Genomic DNA, 20401 nt, shown 5'->3' with positions numbered 1-20401 from the left:
CATTCAATGACTTGGATACTCCAAAACGTCCAGATCTTTATAGTTGTAATATCTTTTTTTTTTTTTTTAAGGCAAACACCTCACCACCTCTCTCAGCATAGCTCTTTAAAAAAAAAAAAAAGAAAACAACTTTGGAGCAGTTTTAATAGCCTATGAGAGCATTAAGGGCCTCCTGGGATGTTTGGTCTCTTGACTGAAGAAGAAACAAGAACCAATTGTTAGTCTCATGGTAATTTTGAGTGGCTTAATTATTTAGATGCTAAACCTCCTTTCAAAATGGCAAAATTTATGTCTGCCAAAAATATTAAATAGAGAATGAAATGTAATACAGACCTTTCCAGATTTAGTGCTATGTAGGAGACCTGGGTTTGATCCCTGGGTTGGAAAGATCCCCTGGAGAAGGGACTGGCTACCCACTCCACTATTCTGGCCTGGAGAATCCCATGAACCGAGGAGCCTGGCAGGCTACAGTCCATGGGGTCATAAAGAGTCGGACACAACTGAGAGACAAGCACTTTTATGGTAAGTGAAGACCTATCTTCACACAAAAAATAAAAGAAAAAAGAGCATATGTTTCCTAGGATCAACCAGCATGCTTGTTGGGATGTCACCAGTACAGTCAAGTCTTCACAGGAAATCCTGTGTATACCTGTGATGATCAGTGCGGGCATGCACACACAGCTCTGCTAGGACCATCACACCAAGGCCTTACGGTTCAGCATTTCATCAGTCGCTTCACCCTTAGAACCGTAACTTATTCTTCATGCCTTTTTGTTCCTTCTCAACCTACCTACCTATGCACGTGTAAAAAATACTTTTTTTCCTCCTAATTGCTAACAGGCCTAACAGGTTATTTTATCGACAAGTTTCCTCCTCTTCTCTCCCACATCCTCTTTGTGCCCTAGGAGCAGATAAATTCACTATCAGGTGATTATAGCCCATCATTTTCAGTATAAAACTTTCTGTTAAGACTTTTGAAAGCACATCAAAGTAGAGCAATAGGCTGAATGAAACCATTAATAAAGAATATTTGACTGAGCTTTTTAAAAAGTAAATTTCCCCATAGCAATGAGTGAGAGGCACATACAGAATAACTAAATGTATTTTTCAAATCTGTACAGGTTAATCTGACAGGATGGGCTGGGGAAGAAATCAGTTGCTAGACAGTATAATGTATCATACAATTAGATCATTTTAGATAAAGCTATTATTGGACAAATTCTTCTCAAACAAATACTACAGCCACAAAAAAGTTTCTTCTTAATAGATATCCGGGGACCCTTTTATTCCTCCTCTGTTCCAACACAACCATAATACATGACCATCACAGCGCTGCGTGGGTGACTTACTTCTAAGACCAATAGGACTTGGGCCAGATTGGTTGGAAATTTTGTCTCTGGATGTGCTTAACAAGGGAAACAAGAAGTCTGAGCAGTTTTCTGTAAAACAGAAAATGAAAGGAAGAGAGGCAGATGATGTTAATGCACGGGAAAATATCTGGCAAAGGAACTTGGTATTATCCCTTCAATTATTTGTGTGTTTTAAAAAGTGCAAATCCTTTTCATCTTTTAGATAGTGCATGTCTTGTGTTAGTCCAGAAAACTTAGGCTTTTTACAAGTATGGTTAAGAAATTTGAAATTAAGTAATTGTCTAAAAATTCTAGTAAAGACTATGAATAAATCCTTGGAGTTTGTGGTTAAGAAGTGAATGGAAGGACACCAGAAAAAAAATGTCTGTTTGTATATATGAGCCAACGAAACACTAAAACTACAGAATTTTTTCTCTGTAGAGTGAAGCTCTTCAATATAAGTATAAAAACCAGCAACAGAACATTTATGTACTGTGAAAAGTATAGTAGGCTGAAGTGTGGTACCTGAGGTTCCAGGTTTACATGGGGTCTTGATGGTTTGTGCCTGAACAGAAAGGTTCTAGGATGGGAAGACTATAAATGTTAATACTGTAAGCACATTTTGTGATCGTAAAATTCTAGACACCCCACTAAGCCTGTAAAGCCAGTGTGCTCTAGATGGTTTTCCACCACCTTTCTGGAGAACCCAGTCCCTTTGTAAAGACTCTAATATTGTATTTAGAGATAGAGGAACAGGAACATCCCATGATCTTTAGGACGGTAATAGTGTGAAAAGCAAGACTGTAAAATGAACTGCTTTCCTCCCCTTTCTACCTAATTTCTTTCTCCTGTGCTTTTAAAGACTAGGATATCTCTTTCTGACCCCAGAACTCATGTTTCACTCAGAAAGTATACTTTGCAAATATCCTGCATGTTCTAATTTGTATGATGGAAGGAGAAAAGAGCTCATCTGAGCACCAGTTTGACGCTGTTTTACTCCAACAGTCTTTGGAAGCCAACCCCCGTTCCTTTTTGACTGTCTGAAATGCCCTCGCTAGCTAGATCCCTCTGCTAGCTGCAGTGTTTGCACATTGCCTTGTTAATCAGCTGCGTAGGCTCGGAGACTGTGTGTTTTGGTGTTGTCTGCGTGTGCAATCTCGTGCCGCTTCCTGAACGCATGTGTCCCTTCCCTTCACAGCCTATTCGACACCCAGCACCTCCCCCGCAAACCGATTCGTCAGTGTTGGACCACGGGATCCAAGCTTTGTAAATATCCCTCAACAGACACAGGTGGGCCGCTCTCATCTTTTCTGTATGTGGTGCAGCTTGTTTTATTCATCAGGTGCATTGTAACTCATCTTTCGCCACCACAGGCTGCGTTTCCCAGTCCCTGTTCCTCCCTTTACCTCCCAACCCCACCCCCCACCCCCATTCCCCGACCTTGTCCCGGCCCTTCAGCCACCTTTCCATGTGTTCTCAGAAATCATGGAAAACAGTGCCTGCAATTTTTGTTTCTTGTATTGAGGGGGTAGAAGAGGAGGGTTTCTGTGCCAGACCTGCTTTTGCTATGGGAAGAAAATTTTCCCAGGGCTGGATAGAGTGTGCTCCCTCTTTTAGGAATCCATGTCTCCGCATGTGAGCAGACAGAAGTAGGCCCCTTATTGAACCTGGAAAGTACACTCTGCTTGCCAGTGACATCAGAGTGCATGCTAGGAGTGGGGGGCCAGCCACTCTTCTGTACTCGTTATAGGGTCCCCAGGACCCTGACAGTCTTTCTAAGAGAAAGGAAAAGAAAGAGTTCCTGAGCCCTGTTAAGTTGCTGGTATTGGTGCAGAAATAGGAGGTATTTGTTACTGGCTGTGCTGGCCCCAGTGGGGTGGGAAGGGATGGATGTGAATTAATGTCATGTTTTGAGGTAGGTGATTGAAAAAAAAGAGTTTGCCAGGACATCTAGAGTTTGTTTTTCAGTAGATGTGTTTTGTGCTAGTATAGGTCAAGGAGAAAGTCTCGCTTTTAAAAGTTTTGAAATAGCTGCTGTGGATTGAGAAACACTGAAAGACTTTTAGAATTCCAGGGTAGTAGCTATAAAGATACTTAGAGATTTGTAAAATAGAATTAGAAACAAGTTTTAGAAGAAGCTCCTCTCTCATTTCTTAACTAGAATGTGACTGTATATTATCAGAATTGACATAAAGAAAATGTTTTCCCTTTGAGGTTCTGTTCAACACAGTGTTTGAAAAAATTCTCCAAGATGTTTTGTGCATGTGCTGCGGTGTATCATCTCCAGATGCCTAATTTCTAACTATTCATCTTTGTTTGTAACACTATGAGCAGGTGCTTATGAACGAAATAGATTTGCTTTCCTGGGTCCATTTGCTTTCTTTGTAAAAGATTTTAGTTTATTGCTGTGTCGACAGTGCGGGTTAAACAGCATTGCATCTGAAGCCTTCCTACACTGAAGCAGGGTCACAGAAAGTACAGCCTCGGAGGAGGCAGCTGTAAGGAGAGGGGAAGCAAAGAGGGGAGGAAGAAAGTTAACTCTTGAATTTCCCACTTCTGCTGTTTCTTCTGAAACTGGCAAGGGAGGGAAGGGGAGGAGGGGGCAGGTGCATCGGCATCCGGGATTAACATTGCCTGTTCCATACTCCCCACAAAATTGTTCAAGTTTATTGCTTACTTTCCCACACCTTCAAATACTTAACTGCTGAATTTGAAGTGGAATAATTACCTCAGATGCATTAAAGTAGAACATTTCTTGTACATTTGTCTTACATGGACAAATTCAATGAGAAGGGAAAAATTGGGGACAGTAGCTTTATATTGGATGATTTCTTTTCTCAAAGCACCAGTGGGCTCAGGTTACTTCATTAGGAACCTCAAAAATGCAGTTTGGAAATGCCCTGTGTGTATTTTACATAGTGTTTTTTTATAAGCTGTGGTTCACTGCGCTGAAATTGTACCCTACATTCCATTCAATTTGTTTCTCTGTAATCAAAACGTGTTCTATTCCAATATGGCCTTGTTTCACAAATGCCTTACTTAACCCACAAACTGAGTCTTCATGATGTTGACCACAAAAATTCAATTCTTAAAATCCAGATTTTCTACGCATCTGGATGAATGATGTCATGTAGGCCCAATATTGGCATCTGGAACTGAATTTTTTGGGTTTCTGTTAAATATTTGGCATCATAGGGACAACAGCTTAAATGTTTCTTATCGCAGTGACACCTGCCACATTTGGCTTGGAAAAAGCCATCCCCAGTTGTCTTATGAGAACTGCACTAATGGAGTTATTCTTTTTCCCCAAAAATATAAATTATGTGCTCTAAATATTTTAATATTTAGATGTATATATTAACTCTTTTTTAAAAAGAACTACTTTCTGGAACCATTTGGAAGGCATATCTGTAGATATAAATAATAAAAATAATATTTTAAAATAATCTTTCTGAGAGGACATCAGTTAAGAAGAGGAATTTTTATAGGAATTTTTTAGACATAATCTGAACATGACCTGCAGATTAGTAATTTCCTAGGCAAGCCTGCATTTTTTTTAAATATTTTTGTTAATAGGCATGAAATTTGTATTAATTGCAGTATGGGAATAGTTGTCTGGGAAGACAGAGTTTTGTAGTCTGCCTTAAAGAAGTAAAAATTGAAGAGTCAGCCAAGCAGATAGGTGAGCTTTATAAATGCAGAAAAGGTATCCTGCACAGAAATCCAAAAACAAATACAAAGTAAAATGGCCTCTCTTTTCCCCAAAGAAACCTCTTCAAATACTTGGAGCATCAACCTGTGGAAAACAAATGACTGAGCAACTGAACTGAACTGAACTGATGGGTCCCTATTTCTTTCTGGTAGATAGAATTTGAACTAACGAATAGACATTTGAAGTAGGCAGCTTTCAGTTTATCATAAGACTATTCCTTTAAAAAAAAAAAAAAGTTACTTGATTATATAGAGCCCCTATTTATTGAGCATTTTCTATGCACTAAGTACCTTAAGTACATTATCCAACAAATCTTGACAGCCATCCATTAGGATATGTATAATTATCTCCATTTTATAGATGTGAAACCTGAGATCTAAAGAGTTGTTGATTTTTCTCAAGGCTGTACAGTGGAGAACGGAGCAAGAATGTGTCCCCAGTTCTGTCTAACTTGAAGACCTATGTTATCTAACTATTGTATTGTACTTACTGCCTTATAGAGTGATGAGCTACTTTCCCTGCAGATATTCAAACAGAGACTGATGCTCAGCTCTCAGGAATACCACTGGCATATTCTCTGGTTTTAAATCTGAGTTTGCTCTGATCAGAGATAGACTCTGATCATTAGTGTATACCCGAAAGAATTGAAAGCCAGGTTTCAAAGAGATATTTGTATACCCATGTTCGTAGCAGCATTATTCACAATAGCTAAAAGAGGCAAGTAATCCAAGTGGTCATCAACAGATAAGTGGATAAACAAAACATGGCATATACATTTTACTGTGTGTATACCATTTTAATGTGGTATAATACATATTATCCAGCCTTGAAGACAAAAGAAATTCTGCAATATGTTGCAACATGGATGAACCTTGAAGACATTATGCAAAGTGCAATAGGCTAGTCACAAAAGAACACACACTGTACGACTCCACTTAACATGAAGTACCTAGTGTGGTCACATTCATAGAGACAGGAAGCAGAACCGTGGTTGCCAGGAGCTGGGGAGAGGGCAGAATAGACAGTTACTGTTTAGTGGCATAGAGTGTTCGTTTTATAAGATGAAAAAAGCTCTGAACATGGATGATGCATGATGTTGGTGTTACACAACAGTGTGAATGTCTTGCATGCCACTGAAATGTCCACTTAAGAATGGTTAAGATGGTAAAGTTTATGTTCATTTTATCACAATTTTTAAATGTGATTATTAGATAAACTCTTAATGACCCTTTCACCTCTTGAGAGTCTGAAATTCTGTAAACAGCCAGGAAGAGTGGACTGTTTATCAAAAAATAATCCACTGTCATTTTGTGCTGAGCTCTTTGAAAGCACTCGTTCTCATGTCCGGCACACAGTGGGTAGTCAGCAAATGTGGGCTGAATCTAAATGATTCATAAGGAAGTTTAAAAATAATGACTTTTTCTTATTACTGTCATGAAACATGTTAACTGTGGAAAATACAGATGGGAAAAATAATTTTTTTAAATCTCTTGTAGTCCTACTGTTAACATTTCTGTCTAAATCCATCCAGACTGTTTCTGTGCATACAAATATATTGCAAAAATGAGATCATATTATATACACTGTTTGGTAACCTGCTGTTTCTTCCCCCTTAACAATATATTATGGCCTTCTTTCCATGTAAATTGGAAAAATTGAATATTGGCTTTTATTGCACCTATTCATCATCTGTAATGATTGGTAGGGAAAGATAACATGGATAATTGAAAGCCATTTTTCCTCCTCCTTCCTTCCAGTCTATTTTTTTTTTCTCCAGAGAATTCCTCCCTTCACTGAGACAGAATTGCCTTCTTTTTAGCCTTGCCCTGAGCTAGTTTTCTTTCAAACTGCCTTCCAATTGCATTGTATTAATATAATTCACCCCAGCTTTGGCTCTGTTGGAACATTCCTGCCAGGCTATCCATCCCATTCTTCTGCCTCACTTTTCTGCTACCTCTGCGACTATTATGATTTGCTTCCCCGTTTCCTTCTCCATTTTATAACTCATCATTAACATGGGGGGTAGCCACCTCCAGACAGCCTTTAGAACACCCATCTGTTCTGAGAAAACACGACCACCCCGAATCTCTTTATTTTTCAGTATTGTCCCATGACAGTTGATAATAACATATAGAAATGACTCTGGGGCATAGAGTACTTACTTCACTTTGGACACTGTTAATGTCCCCTGCACACCCACTGAATGATATAAGAGAGAGCATGCCATCATATCAAATAGCTGAAAGCCAATGACCATCTCAATTGCATCTCATAATTTAATCTGACCCCTGAAAACGAGAGCCATTAAAAGGAGGCATTTATTTAGAGAGAAAAAGTTAATATTTCATCATCAGGTAATAAATAGAAATACCAATTCCCACACAGAAGGACTGAGCAAAGAACTCATTTTCATTCAGGTTCTGGTTTAATCAGAATGTTCAAATAAAATGCTTAACCTGCAGAACGCCAATGAGGACTAATTCTTTAAAATGAAAAATGAGTGCAAACAATATTAAAAACAGGCATTTCTTCCCTGCCACCCAAATCTATCACTGTTCTGCCTCAACAGAATTGTGGTATCTGAAAGGCTATTTAAAACCAAATTACCATTTGGGTTATTAGAAGAATCGCTTGGCATGGCATGGGCCTGATTTGTTGACAAAAAGGCACAGGTGCTGTAACCTTTGCTTAATAAATCATTTAGCTGCCTGACTCAAAAGCAATGTGACTGCCTTTGCCTCATGAAATTTACAAACGTGTGCACAAGCCACACGCTTCTCTGTGCTGGAAGCCTGCTCACCTGGAGAGGTCCCCGCAGAGCTCAGTTATAGGCACAGCACTTGTTGTCTGCCTTTGGTGGGGATGCACAAGGAACACAGGGAGGTGGTGGGTATGGAGAGTGTTTGGATCTGTTGCCGTTTTCTGTGCCATATTCCTGAAACTCCGCCTGAGAAACCAGTGCCCAGGCTAAATGCAAAACTTTCTAAATCCCTTTCATCAATCACTCATCATTTCTGACTGTATTCCCAGCACCTACAGAATGCAGGGAATAACAATTCTCCTCAAGTTGCTCAAAGTCTGATAGAGGAAACAGATGTAAAAAATAACAGTAATGACAACAGTAGCAACATTAATGGCGCAGTGCGACACGAGTTAACAGTAAGGATTTGCCCAAGAGGCTTGGAGCTGGGGAGAAGACCTTTCAAAGAGTGGACGGGACAGACAAGGCAAGGTAGCTTTTCTGTCCTTGTCTAATTTTGGACTGATGATATGGCTGTGGCTCTTAGACATTTTACCTTTTTCTGCTACTTTTAATTTGACCAGCCATGAGCTGGACAATAAGACTTTATCCCATGTAAAGTAGAGAGACACATTGAGCTCTGTCTTCTTTGGACCAAGCAGATGAAATTATTAGACTCCTTTCCTGCTGCTGGCATATCAGCCAGACCACCGCCCCCCCACCCCCCCGCCACCACCACCACCACCATCACCACCCCCCCACCCACCCCCCACCACCCCCCCCCCCCGCACCATCCTTCATTTCCAAGAAGCAACGCTCCTTATGTAATATTCTCACGCCGGACACCAAGCTCACTTGAGATTGCAATGCAATTAGCTGAAGGCATGCCCTGCCTCCTCCCCGCCCTGACCCCAGCCGCCTGCCTGGAGGAAGTTGGGTACCACACAGAAGTGCAAGGAGCAGCTGGAGAGCTGCAAAGGCAAGAAACTCAGACTTCCTTAGAGAGAAGAAAATAAACTATCCTCCCCCTTCTAGTTAGAATTGGGTCTGAGCATTGGAGCTACAAGCCCATACAGCTGAAAACTCCCAAGACTGGAGAGGAGTGGCAGATAAAATTCCATTTACTTCCAACTCTGAAAAAAAGTTAATTGGCTAAACGGGCACTCTGTATTAAGCACCGACGCGAACCGACACACATTCGTTTCTGTGCCTGCACTAACTACAGGTCTCAGAGCCGTCTGAGATTAGTGCTGTTAGCCTTGTTTTGCTTCTCTGATGGCTCAGTGGGTAAAGAATCGGCCTGCAATGCAGGAGACACAGGAGATGCAGGTTCAGTCCCTGGTCCGGGAAGATCCCCTGGAGAAGGAAAAGGCAACCCATTCTGGGATTCTTGCCTGGAAAATCCCATGGACAGAGAAGCTTTGCGGGCTGTATAGTTCAAAGGGTCACAAAGAGTTGGACACAACTGAGCGCGTAGGAGAGAAATTCCCTGGTTTTGGAAGGGAATCTCCCTGTTTTACTGATAGGAAAATTGAAGTTTTAGAGAGTATACTTGTCCCATGGCAAATGAGATAGCCAGGATTTGAACCAGTCTGTCTCCAGAACATCTCTTTCCTGAATACTGTCTGCATCCTTAATTGTTTATGATGAAAGGTTGCTGACCATTTTCTCTTTGTGGCCTGAGATTGACTCTTACACCAAGGAATAGGACCGCCGCTGTACTTGATTCTTCTGAAGACCTGCCCCGGTTTCCTATTAGCTCCTGCATCTGTGAAATCAAGACTGAGCTCATTCTCTCATCCTGCCTGGGAAAAAGACCTTAACTAATGACATTAGTCAACATCTGTGAGAACAGCCAGGCTCTGCCCAGAGAGGAGAGCAGCTGAGGTTGTGAGCTTTCCTTTCAGATCTTGGTTGGAGCTTTATTTCATCACTTAGAAGTGGTATGCGTGCTTCATTTTGGGGTAATTTTTAAAATTTTTTCTTGGTAATTCAATTTTTCTAGCCTGGTTTATGAACTGTAAAATGGCGATAACTGTATTTATCTGCCTCCTACGGTTGTTTTGAGTCTTAAACTCAGTGCAGAAAAAGTAAATGCTTAACACCTGCTAATACTCAACAAGTGATAGCATTGGTTGTTTGGTTGATAACTAAGTGTTTATATTTAAACATTGTTTTCTGGATTACACAGTATTTTCTCATGTGATCTTCAGAACAACCCTTTGAAGTAGGCAGAGCTGTTACTATTTTTATCCCCATTATATAGATTTAAAACTGTGTAAAAGTTTAAAGAGAGGGCAGTGACTTCCCCAGAACCACATAGCCAGGGGTGGGCAGAACCAAGACACAGACCCACACTGATTGCAGAGCCTTCAGTACACCCATCGGGAAAGGACATATGTGGTCTTTCAGCAGCTCATCATCATGTGCTCTGTGGATACGGGCAGAACCTGCCTGCCAAACGCTGGGTCTAATGTGACCATCCAGTTAGGACGAAATTTGGACAAAATGCCACAAGTTCAGAATCTCATGGATTCTTCCATTGAGCATCTGCCCTAAAGGTACTCCAAAAGCCTCATTCCATTGGGCACCTCTGTCCTTGCCCTGCACCCGATATCTAACCTTAAGATAAGTTGTGCCCCAGGGAAGAAGAGACTTCCCAAGGGAAAATCAGTCATATCTCTGAGGACAGTAAAGTGAAAGTGTTAGTTGCTCAGTCGTATCCGACTCTCTGCGAATTCTCCCGGCAAGAATACTCAAGTGAGTTGCCATTTCCTCCTCCAGGGGATCTTCCTGACCCCGGGATCGAAACCTGGTCTCCCATGTTGCAGGCACATTCTTTACTGCCTGAGCCACTTAGGGAAGCCCCTTCTCTGAGGGTAGTAAGGACTGTGGCAAATGAATGGACCCCCAGCATCTGCAGAGAAAACAGTGCCTGATCATTTTTTCTCTTACGTTCTCGGCCCCAGCCGTAGGTGTTGAATAGTCAGCACCGCCTCAGGGAGATGAGTTACCCCTGCCATCTGCTCCCTCCTACTGCGGGCAGGAGTGACTCCTCCAGCTTCCCAGCCCCCACACCAGCCTGTATGTTCTTGCCACGTTTCTCTTCACAAACACTTGGCAGCTGACTCACGGACAGCCTATGAGACACTCTTAAAATACATTTTTCAATAAACAGAACCGTTGTCTCTCAAGTTTTAACTTGGCAGCGTGTTTTAGTTGTCCTCAGCCACAGATTTCACTTCTGAACCACGCCAGAGCCTCAGTTCTAGGAACTGGTCTGCTTTTCTTCCCCGGTTTTTAACTTCAGAGATACCATCACGTTTAATGGCATGTTTTAGTTTAGTTTCAGTGTTTTTGTTTGTTTGTTGCTTTGCTCAAAAAAGATTTGAGGAAACTCCTTAGTTACGTGAATTGATGATCACTGAAAGGATTAAAGGTGGTTGTATGGGATCTGGCAGGACTTCCCGGGTGGTAGTGTTATTCAGTTGCTCAGTCATGTCTGACACTTTGCGACCCCGTGGACTATAGCACGCCAGTCTTCCCTGTCCTTCACCATCTCCTGGAGTTTGCTCAAACTGTTGTCCATTGAGTCGATGATGCCATCCAGCCATCTCATCCTCTGTCACCCTTCTCCTCATGCCCTAAATCTCAGGTGGCTGGATGGTAAAGAATATACCTGCCAATGCAGGAGATGCAAGGTTCAATCCCTGTGTTGAGAAGGTCCCTTGGAAAAGGAAATGGCAACCCACTCTAGTATTCTTGCCTGCAAAATCCCATGGACAGAGGAGCCTGGTGGGCTACAGTCCATGGGGTCGCAAAGAGTCAGACATAACTGAGCATGCATGCCTGCATGGAATCTGGCATACAGTAGGTGCTCAACAAGTAGTGGTTCCTTTTGTGCTTGCTTCTTTGCCAGTACTTAAATGAGATCAGTGGCAGTGGAGAAGGGGAAGGTAAAAGGAAGATTCTTCAGGAAACTTTAGACATCATGGAAGTAGAGAATGGACTAAATGTCTGATATTTACTGATATTTAATTAGCTGTTTGGATTTTGGGGAAAGTGGGATAGAAAATGAAGTGGAGGGAAAGACTGACAAAAGAAGCTGTGAATGGCTGTACAGAGCTGAGAGGAGTTGGGTGAGAATTTGATGAGAGCCTTACAATGAAGTCAGAAAATTGCAGCATCAAATGCAAAACTGCCATCAACATGTCCAGCTCTGAAATGGGTCTTGATAATGATATTTCCAATGAAATATCCAACTAAGGGAGATGTTCTTTTTTTAAAGTTGGAATATAGTTGATTTATAATGTTGTATTAGTTTCTGCTGTACAGCAAAATCATTTAGTTATACATGTACATATATATACACACATGCATATATGTATATATACATGTTCTTTTTATATATTTTTTCCTTTAAGGTTTATCACAGCTGAGCATCATTAGTTGTGATAAGCCATAAAATGTATGTGTATATATATATGTATGTATGTACAATGTGTATACACACACACACACACACACACACACATATGCTGGGATAAATAACAACCTCAGATTTGCAGATGATACCACTCTAATGGCAGAAAGTGAAGAGGAACTAAAGAGCCTCTTGATGGAGGTGAAAGAGGAGAGTGAAAAAGCTGGCTTAAAACTCAGCATTCAAAAAACTAAGATCATGGCATCTGGTCCCATCACTTCATGGCAAATAGAAGGGGAAAAAATGGAAACAGTGACAGACTTTATTTTCTTGGGCTCCAAAATCACTGAGGACAGTGACTACAGCCACAAAATTAACACTTGCTCCTTGGAAGAAAATCTGTGACAAGCCTAGACATCGTATTAAGAAGCAGAGACATCACTTTGCTGACAAGGGTCTGTGTAGTCAAAACTGTGGTTTTTCCAATAGTCATGTATGGATGTGAGAATTGGACCATAAAGAAGGCTGAGCACTGAAGAATTGATGTTTTCAAATTGTGGTGCTGGAGAAGACTCTTGAGAGTCCCTTAGACTGCAAGGAGATCCAACCAGTCAGTCCTAAAGGAAATCAACCCTGAATATTCATTGGAAGGACTGATGCTGAAGCTGAAGCTCCAGTACTTTGGCCACCTAATGTGAAGAACCAACTCATTTGAAAAAACCCTGATGCTGGGAAAGATTGAGGACAAGATGAGAAGGGGGTGACAGAGGATGGTATCACTGACTCAATGGACATGAGTTTGAGCAAGCTCCAGAAGATGGTGAAGGACAGGGAAGCCTGGCATGCTGCAGTCCATGGGGTTGCAAAGAGTCAGATACGACTTAGTGACTGAACAGCAACAATGGTTTATCACAGAATATTGAATATAGGTCTCTGTGATATATAAAAGGATCTTGTTGCTTATCCATTCTGTGTATAATAGTTTACATCTGCTAGTCTTAAACTCAGAGAAGACAATGGCACCCCACTCCAGTACTCTTGCCTGGAAAATCCCATGGGTGGAGGAGCCTGGTGGGCTGCAGTCCATGGGGTCGCTAAGAGTCGGACACAACTGAGCGACTTCACTTTCACTTTTCACTTTCACACACTGAAGAAGGAAATGGCAACCCACTCCAGTGTTCTTGCCTGGAGAGTCCCAGGGACAGGGGAGCCTGGTGGGCTGCTGTCTATGGGGTCACAGAGTTTGACACGACTGAAGCGACTTAGCAGCAGCAGCAGCCTCAAACTCTCAGTCGGTCCCTCTCCCACTCTTCCCTCCCCCTTGGCAACCACAAGTCTGTTCTGTATGTCTGTGAATCTGTTTCTGTTTCATAAAAGTTCATTTGTGTCCCTGATAGCTCAGGTGGTAAAGAATCCACCTGCAATGCAGGAGACCCCGGTTTGATTCCTGGGTCGAGAAGATCCACCACTGGAGAAGGGATAGGATACCCACTCCGGTATTCTGGGCAGGAGAATTCCATGGACTGCATAGTGCATGAGGTCACAAAGAGCTGGACACGACTGAGTGACTTTCACTCAGATCCCACGTGTAACTGATATATGGTATTCGTCTTTCTCTTTCTGACTTACTTCACTTAGTATAATTATCTCTAGTTGCATCCATGTTGCTGCAAATAGCATGACTTCATTCTTTTTATGGCTGAGTAATATTCTATTATATATATGTGCCACATCTTTATCCATTCATCTGCTGATGGAGATTTGACCATTTGACATGTTTCCATGTCTTGGCTGTTGTGAAGAGTGCTGCTGTGAACTTGGGAAGTGCAGATATCTTTTTGAATTATAATTTTGTCTGAATATATGCTCAGGAGTGGGATTGCTGGATCAAATGGCCACTCTAGTGTTTTGAGGAACTTCCATACTGTTCCCCATAGTAGCTGCACCAACTTACATTCCCACCAACAGTGTAGGAGGTTCCTAACGGAAATAATTTAGACACTCATGATCTGATTTCTTCAGAGGAACAAAGCCAAAGTCAGGAATTGAAGAGTAGAATAGACTTAGGATTGAGTAGGATTGTTTTCACATCCTGTTTCTGCCATTTATCTGAGTGATCTTGGACATGTTACCCTTTAAAATTCTGTTTCCCCATCTATGAAATGAAGGTGATAAAATTATCCACCTCATAGAAGAAAATTCAATTAACTATGGCTTAAGCCAATCAGATTTTTGGGTTCCTGCATAGCAAGAAATCTCTCAGTGAATGGCTGTTGGCATTGTTTCAGCTGCTACAGGATGCCAGCAGGAGCCTTGCTCTTTCAAACATTCTGTTGTACCATCCTTAGCATCCACAGGCAGGTGCCTCTGACTACAAAATGACTGCTGCAGCTCCAGACATCATCCCCACATCATTCCCCATTATTCCTTTTATATCAAGGAACAAGGATCCTGCTGTTTCGGGTTTCATTGACTAAAGCTAATGGTCACATTTTAATCTTTAGCTGCAAAGAATGCCAGTAAAGCCAACATAAAATTATCTTGATTGGCTAAGATCGTGACTCATTTACCCAGGGCTGGTCACATTGTCCTCCCTAAACAAAATTGCCCTGAGAAAGAAGGGGCAATAGATAGTAGGGAGGACTGTTAACAGTATCTGTCATCTTCCTTTTTCTCCCATGCCCTGGCCGGTTTCATGATATTTTCAACTCCAGTTCTTGCATTTGACTCCTTTCCTCCACTCACTCCCTGTGTGTCTAGGAGACCTGTATGCTGTGTGTATGTATGAGTGGATAGTGATCATCTCATTTAAGCCTTCTCTTGGATTCCAGGATTTGGGCAGAAGTACTGGAGTTTTGGGTAAACCAGTTTCCCCTGGGGCTGAGTCAAGATTATCCTGGTAAGCGAGCACTCCAAACAGGCTGCGTTGAAAGACATGTGCCTTGGTAATCACAGGGGAACTCTGGGAAACAGTGCCCTCCGTGCACCCTCCCAGGTGCTTATCAGACACTCAGCAACAGGTTCTGGGTTTCTCTTTTACGACTTGGAACCAGATGCTTCCTTTGCAAAAGAGCCTGGTTTCGCTGAGCTTGAGTCAACAGAGTTCAGAGCACAGGAAAATGGATTGGCCCTGCTGCACGCTCTGAGGGGAGAAGGTAGTACAGGTGGGGTTCCTACTTCCACAAAGCCCCTGCATGTGAGAACCCTGTATGGGGGGGTGGCATTTGCTTCCCCAAACGTTTCTGCATTCTGATAATGACCGAGCGCGGCACTTCCGCGGTGGTCCCGTGGTCAGCGCACCGCGCTACCAGCGCTTCCACTGCAGGGGTGCAGGTTCGATCCCTGGTCAGGAAGCTAAGATCCCATGCGCTGGTGGCATGGCCAAAAAAAAAAAAAAAAGAAAGCAAAGAAAAAGCTTTCTGGTTATAAATAATGACTGTTCACATTAGGAGAGGTTCCTTTCAGACACAGGCTTTCCCAGGCCATCTAATGAGTCTAAGATTTTGAAGGTTCTACCAAAGCACAGTTTCAAGGCCAGAGCCTATTGTCTGACGTGAGATCTTTCTCCAAGATCTCATATGAGTTCTCAGTGATTCTTCCTGGCCACTTTTCCCACACCCACTTGTTTACCTTCCTGTTTGTTTATTAAGGATGAAGGCACATTCTTTTATCAGTGGCCTCTGTTTTGAGGATATAGCCTTTCAATGGAGCCTATTCTTTGAGTTACATTCCAAAGTAAAGGCCTCCCCCAAAATATTTGCATGAGAATTTTTCCTTAGGCTTCCTTCACATGGCTTCCTTTACAGCAGAGATGAAATAACTTAGCACTTCTAATTGGCTTTTCCCTTTCCAAATGCTTTACACATTAACTAATGAATCACATGAGCTTGTGATAAGCTGGATCCCTGGGCTGGAGCTGGGACACTGGCTTCAGACAGGCTGTCCTGGCCCTGTGTTCCTCTCCCTCACACTCTCCCTTCCCCCACACCCCCGCCCCCTCCACAGTCTAAATGCGTTGGGCTCAGCCCAGACACAAACATCCTCAGCACAGCCTTGTGGGAAGGACCCAGCGCTACCTTCCAAGGCTTGATGTTGTTCAGTGACTAAGTAGTGTCCGACTCTGTGACCCCATGGACTGCAGCACTGCAGGCTTCCCTGTCCTTCACTGTCTCCCTGAGTTTGCTCAAACTCTTGTCCACTGGGTGGATGATGCCATCCAGCCATCTCATCCTCTGTCGTCCCCTTCTCCTCCTGCCCTCAGTCTTTCCCAGCAGCAGGGTCTTTTTCAGTGAGTCAGCTGGATGTACTACATATTAAAGGAAATTTCAGGCCAGGGCCAGCCTTGGTGGCACATAGCTTCTCCCCTTCTCAAGCACAATTCTCCTTCCATGGATCTGTGGCCAAGTGTGTATGTGTATTGAGGAAGGAATAGTACCAGGGGGGTGGAAGGACCATACCAGAGAAAGGTCCGGTAAGGGAAATGCCCATAGTGCCTCTTGGTAGAGTAAAAGGAACACTAGACTAAGAGTCAGAATACTCAGATTCCTAGCTCATCTCTCCCACTCCCCAGCTATGTTTTTGTCCTTAGGGAGGGAAAACAAACCAGAATTTACTGTTGTTTTAGTTGCTAAGTCGTGGCCGACTGTATTGCAACCCCATGGACTTTAGCCCGCCAGGCTCCTCTGTCCCTGGGTTTCCCAGGCAAGAATATTGGACCGAGTTGCCATTTCCTTCTTCAGGGAATCTTCCCAACCCAGGGGTCAAACCTGTATTGACAGGCGGTTTCTTTACCACTGAGCCACCTGAGAAGCTAGAATTTACTAAGTACATACTGTATCCCCAGTATCACACTAGGGTGGAAGGGGTCTACTGACATATGACCCAATCCCTGCCATACATTACTGACCAACTTCTAAGGAGAAAAGGAAAATATTATAGTAAGATATGCTAAAGGAAACACTTGAAGTATGTGTAACCTATAAGCAGTGCAAAGAGTAGGTGACTAACCCTGAGGAGAGGCAGGAAATTCATGGAAGATACGTTCTAGGGGAGGTTTCACATGAGCTGGTTTGCAAGGACACAGACATAATTGCATTCCTGGAGAGGGGAATAGCACATGCCGAAATTAGTGGTATATGTTCAGAGAACTCTACTCTGTTCAGTATGTTGATTGTGTGCCTGCATGTTCGGTTGCTTCAGTTGTATCTGACTGTGCAACCCTATGGGCTATAGCCCGCCAGTCTCCTCAGTCCGTGGAATCCTTCAGGCAAGAATACTGGAGTGAGCTGCCGTGCCCTCCTCCAGGGGATCTTTCCCAACCCAGGGATCAAACCCTCATCTCTTACGTCTCCTGCACTGACAGGCAGCTTCTTTACCACGAGTGTCACCTGGGAAGCCCAGTATGTTGGTTAATATAAGGTAAATGACAGAGAATGTTGACTAAGGAGACTGGGAAGTTAGACGAGGTCTAGTCTTGAATACAGGCACTTGGACTTTATGGGAGACAAAAAACAGGTGAAGGGCACAGTGGGATCTCTGTATGGGAAGAAACCTTAACCCTCATGAAGTATGAGATTTTACAAGTAGTAGCAGCATTAAGCAGAGAAGGCAATGGCACCCCACTCCAGTAATCTTGCCTGGAAAATCCCTTGGATGGATGAGCCTGGAAGGCTGCAGTCCGTGGGGTCGCTGAGGGTCAGACACGACTGAGCAGCTTCACTTTCAATTTTCACTTTCTTGCTTTAGAGAAGGAAATGGCAACCCACTCCAGTGTTCTTGCCTGGAGAATCCCAGGAACGGGGGAGCAGACACGACTGAAGTGACTTAGCAGCAGCAGCAGCAGCAGCAGCAGCATTAAGACCTATGGTCATGAGGTACTATCTTCTCCCAGGCATTATAACTTAGTAGAGAAAATAGAAGCTTTCAAGCCAGATAGACTTGATTTTTATTTATCTCAGTACATGACTGATGGGGACTAAATTGTAACCGCCCGCCTCCCATTTCATATTGAAGCACTAATCCCCAGCGTGATAGTATTTGGAGATGGGACCTTTGGAAGGTAATTAGATTCAGATGAGGGTGAGGTCCTCATGATAGAATCAGTGGTCTTAAAAGAAAAGACAGGGAATTCTCTAGTGGTCTAGTGGTTAGGACTCAGCAGTTTCACTGTTGCAACCCCTGGTTCAATCCCTGGTCTGGGAACTAAGATCCCACAAGCAATAGTGTGGCTTTAATAAAAAGAAAAGGAAGGACCCTAGAGAGCAGGCTCTCTGTCATGTGAGGACTGGGCAGGAAGAAGGTGGCCGTCTGCCAGCCAGGGAGAGGACCCTCACCAGACTCTAAATCAGCTGGAACTTTGATCTTGGACTTTGCAGCCTCCAGAACTGTGAGAAGATAAATTTCTGTTGTTTAAGCCACCCAGGCTATGGTATTTTGTCATGGCGGCCTGAGCAACATCTACAGAGACCTTGGGGTAATTTTTAGCCTTTCTGACCCATAGATATCACATTTATAAAATTATGAATTAAGTCCTGCACTCCACTTAGTTTTGTGAAAATTCAGTGTGGTTGGAATGTAAAGCTGCCAGCACCCTACCCTGGCACAGGGAACGCTCAGAATGGAACCCACATCAGCACCAGCATTGAATCGGGAGGCATCTCCTTCATCTTCAGGACCAGGGACCTCTGTGTACCAGCAGAAACAGAGAAATGTTAACGTGGTGAGAACCCCAGAGGTAATCTGGTAATTTCCCCCCTGAGCTGAGTCATCTCTGCCCCCATCCTCCCATGTCCATTTTCCATACGTTGTGCCGTTAATTCTCTCATTAGCCCGTGGAATGATATTTATTTGTTAAGAATATACTTAGCATACTCCCAGGGAGCAAGTTAAAACTCAGCTAACAGCTGCAGTTTCTGATTGTGAGGAAAAATACGCTGAGAAATGCATCTGGAGAGCAGCTATGTATGTATGTTATAATTTCCTATTAAAAAACTATTAAACTTTATGCTGGATGAGGGAGAGAAGAAAAAAATCCCAGTGCAAAAGCAAGTTATGAACATAGGAGCACAGTTTCTGAATGTTTACTTTGTCAGATACACAGCTGACATGATTAGCTCTAATGGGGTGGTGATCCTCACTGAATTGCAGATGGGTATGAGTGACTGAAATACCACCGGGACTTAAATAAGTGGCGCATACTGTATTACTTAAGACTTCCCTGGTGGCTCAGACAGTAAAGCGTCTGCCTGCAATGCGGGAGACCTGGGTTTGATCCCTGGGTCGGGAAGATACCTGGAGAAGGAAATGGCAACCCACTCCAGTATTTTTGCCTGGAGAATCCCATGGACAGAGGAGCCTGGTAGGCTGCAGTCCACAGGGTCGCAAAGAGTCGGACACGACTGAGCGACTTCACTCACTCACTCACTGTATTACTTAGGCTGCATCCTTTAGCCAAGTTGAAGGCTTCTTTCTCTCCATCCATTCCCAACACACGCACGCTCACAGGTAACATGCACACACGCATGTGCACACAGAGGCATGCGTCTCTCCATTCCAGAAGCTCCGTGGAGAACATTAATCACCCATCTGGAGCAATGCTGACTTGCCTTCCATGACTTTTCCCCCTTTGCCCTCTGCCATCAAAGTGCAACCCCACCCCCCACGCTTGCCATGGCAGATAATGGTATCTCAGATCAGTCCACTTGCTGCGGCATCAAGACCCAGATCAATTTATTGACTCCATGAGAGTGGCTGGTACAGTAACTGTTACAAGAGAAGAATGAAAAGTGAGAACGTGTCCACATGAAAAATAAAAATGACGTTTTGTTCTTTCCTGCCCTCCCCCTTTTTTGCCTCATAGATCTTTATGTGTTTACACAGCAGAGAGCACTTTCCTTAAGTTAATCAGCTCCTTCTACATTATTAATTGTGACAGTTAGGGTGCTACATGAGAGGAAGAGTATTATGGGAAGCATTGATCTCACTCGGATGGCGTGGACCTGAGTAGGTTTGGTATCCCTCCTCCCATCTCACTGCATTGGGGTCCCATCAAATCACATTTCCTTGATTGACAATGCAGAACACCTCCCATCAATAGAATTGATTCTGTGAGAAAGGACAAGGAACATTTTTCAGCTAGAAATAGATGAATTATGGTGATGGCAAAGAGAACATTTCAG

At 43.1% G+C, this 20401-nt stretch overlaps 1 protein-coding gene across 4 annotated transcripts in view; it reads left to right on the top strand.

Annotated features, from left to right (window-relative positions):
• NFIA (nuclear factor I A) overlaps window positions 1-20401 on the top strand; it is a 394800-nt gene that overhangs the window by 356270 nt on the left and 18129 nt on the right. For 3 of the 4 annotated variants that reach the window (XM_052636594.1, XM_052636595.1, XM_052636592.1), the window contains exon 10: window positions 2548-2639. The exons of the other annotated variant lie outside the window; for it this stretch is intronic. In XM_052636594.1, coding sequence (XP_052492554.1) covers window positions 2548-2639 — 92 coding nt within the window. The remainder of the gene's footprint in view (window positions 1-2547; window positions 2640-20401) is intronic. 4 annotated transcript variants of the gene reach the window in all.

Source organism: Budorcas taxicolor, chromosome 3, assembly GCF_023091745.1.
Source record: "Budorcas taxicolor isolate Tak-1 chromosome 3, Takin1.1, whole genome shotgun sequence".
Classification (NCBI taxonomy): Eukaryota; Metazoa; Chordata; class Mammalia; order Artiodactyla; family Bovidae; genus Budorcas; species Budorcas taxicolor.
The sequence above is the reverse complement of the archived record's forward strand: the minus strand, read 5'-3'. Positions and strand labels throughout refer to the sequence as shown.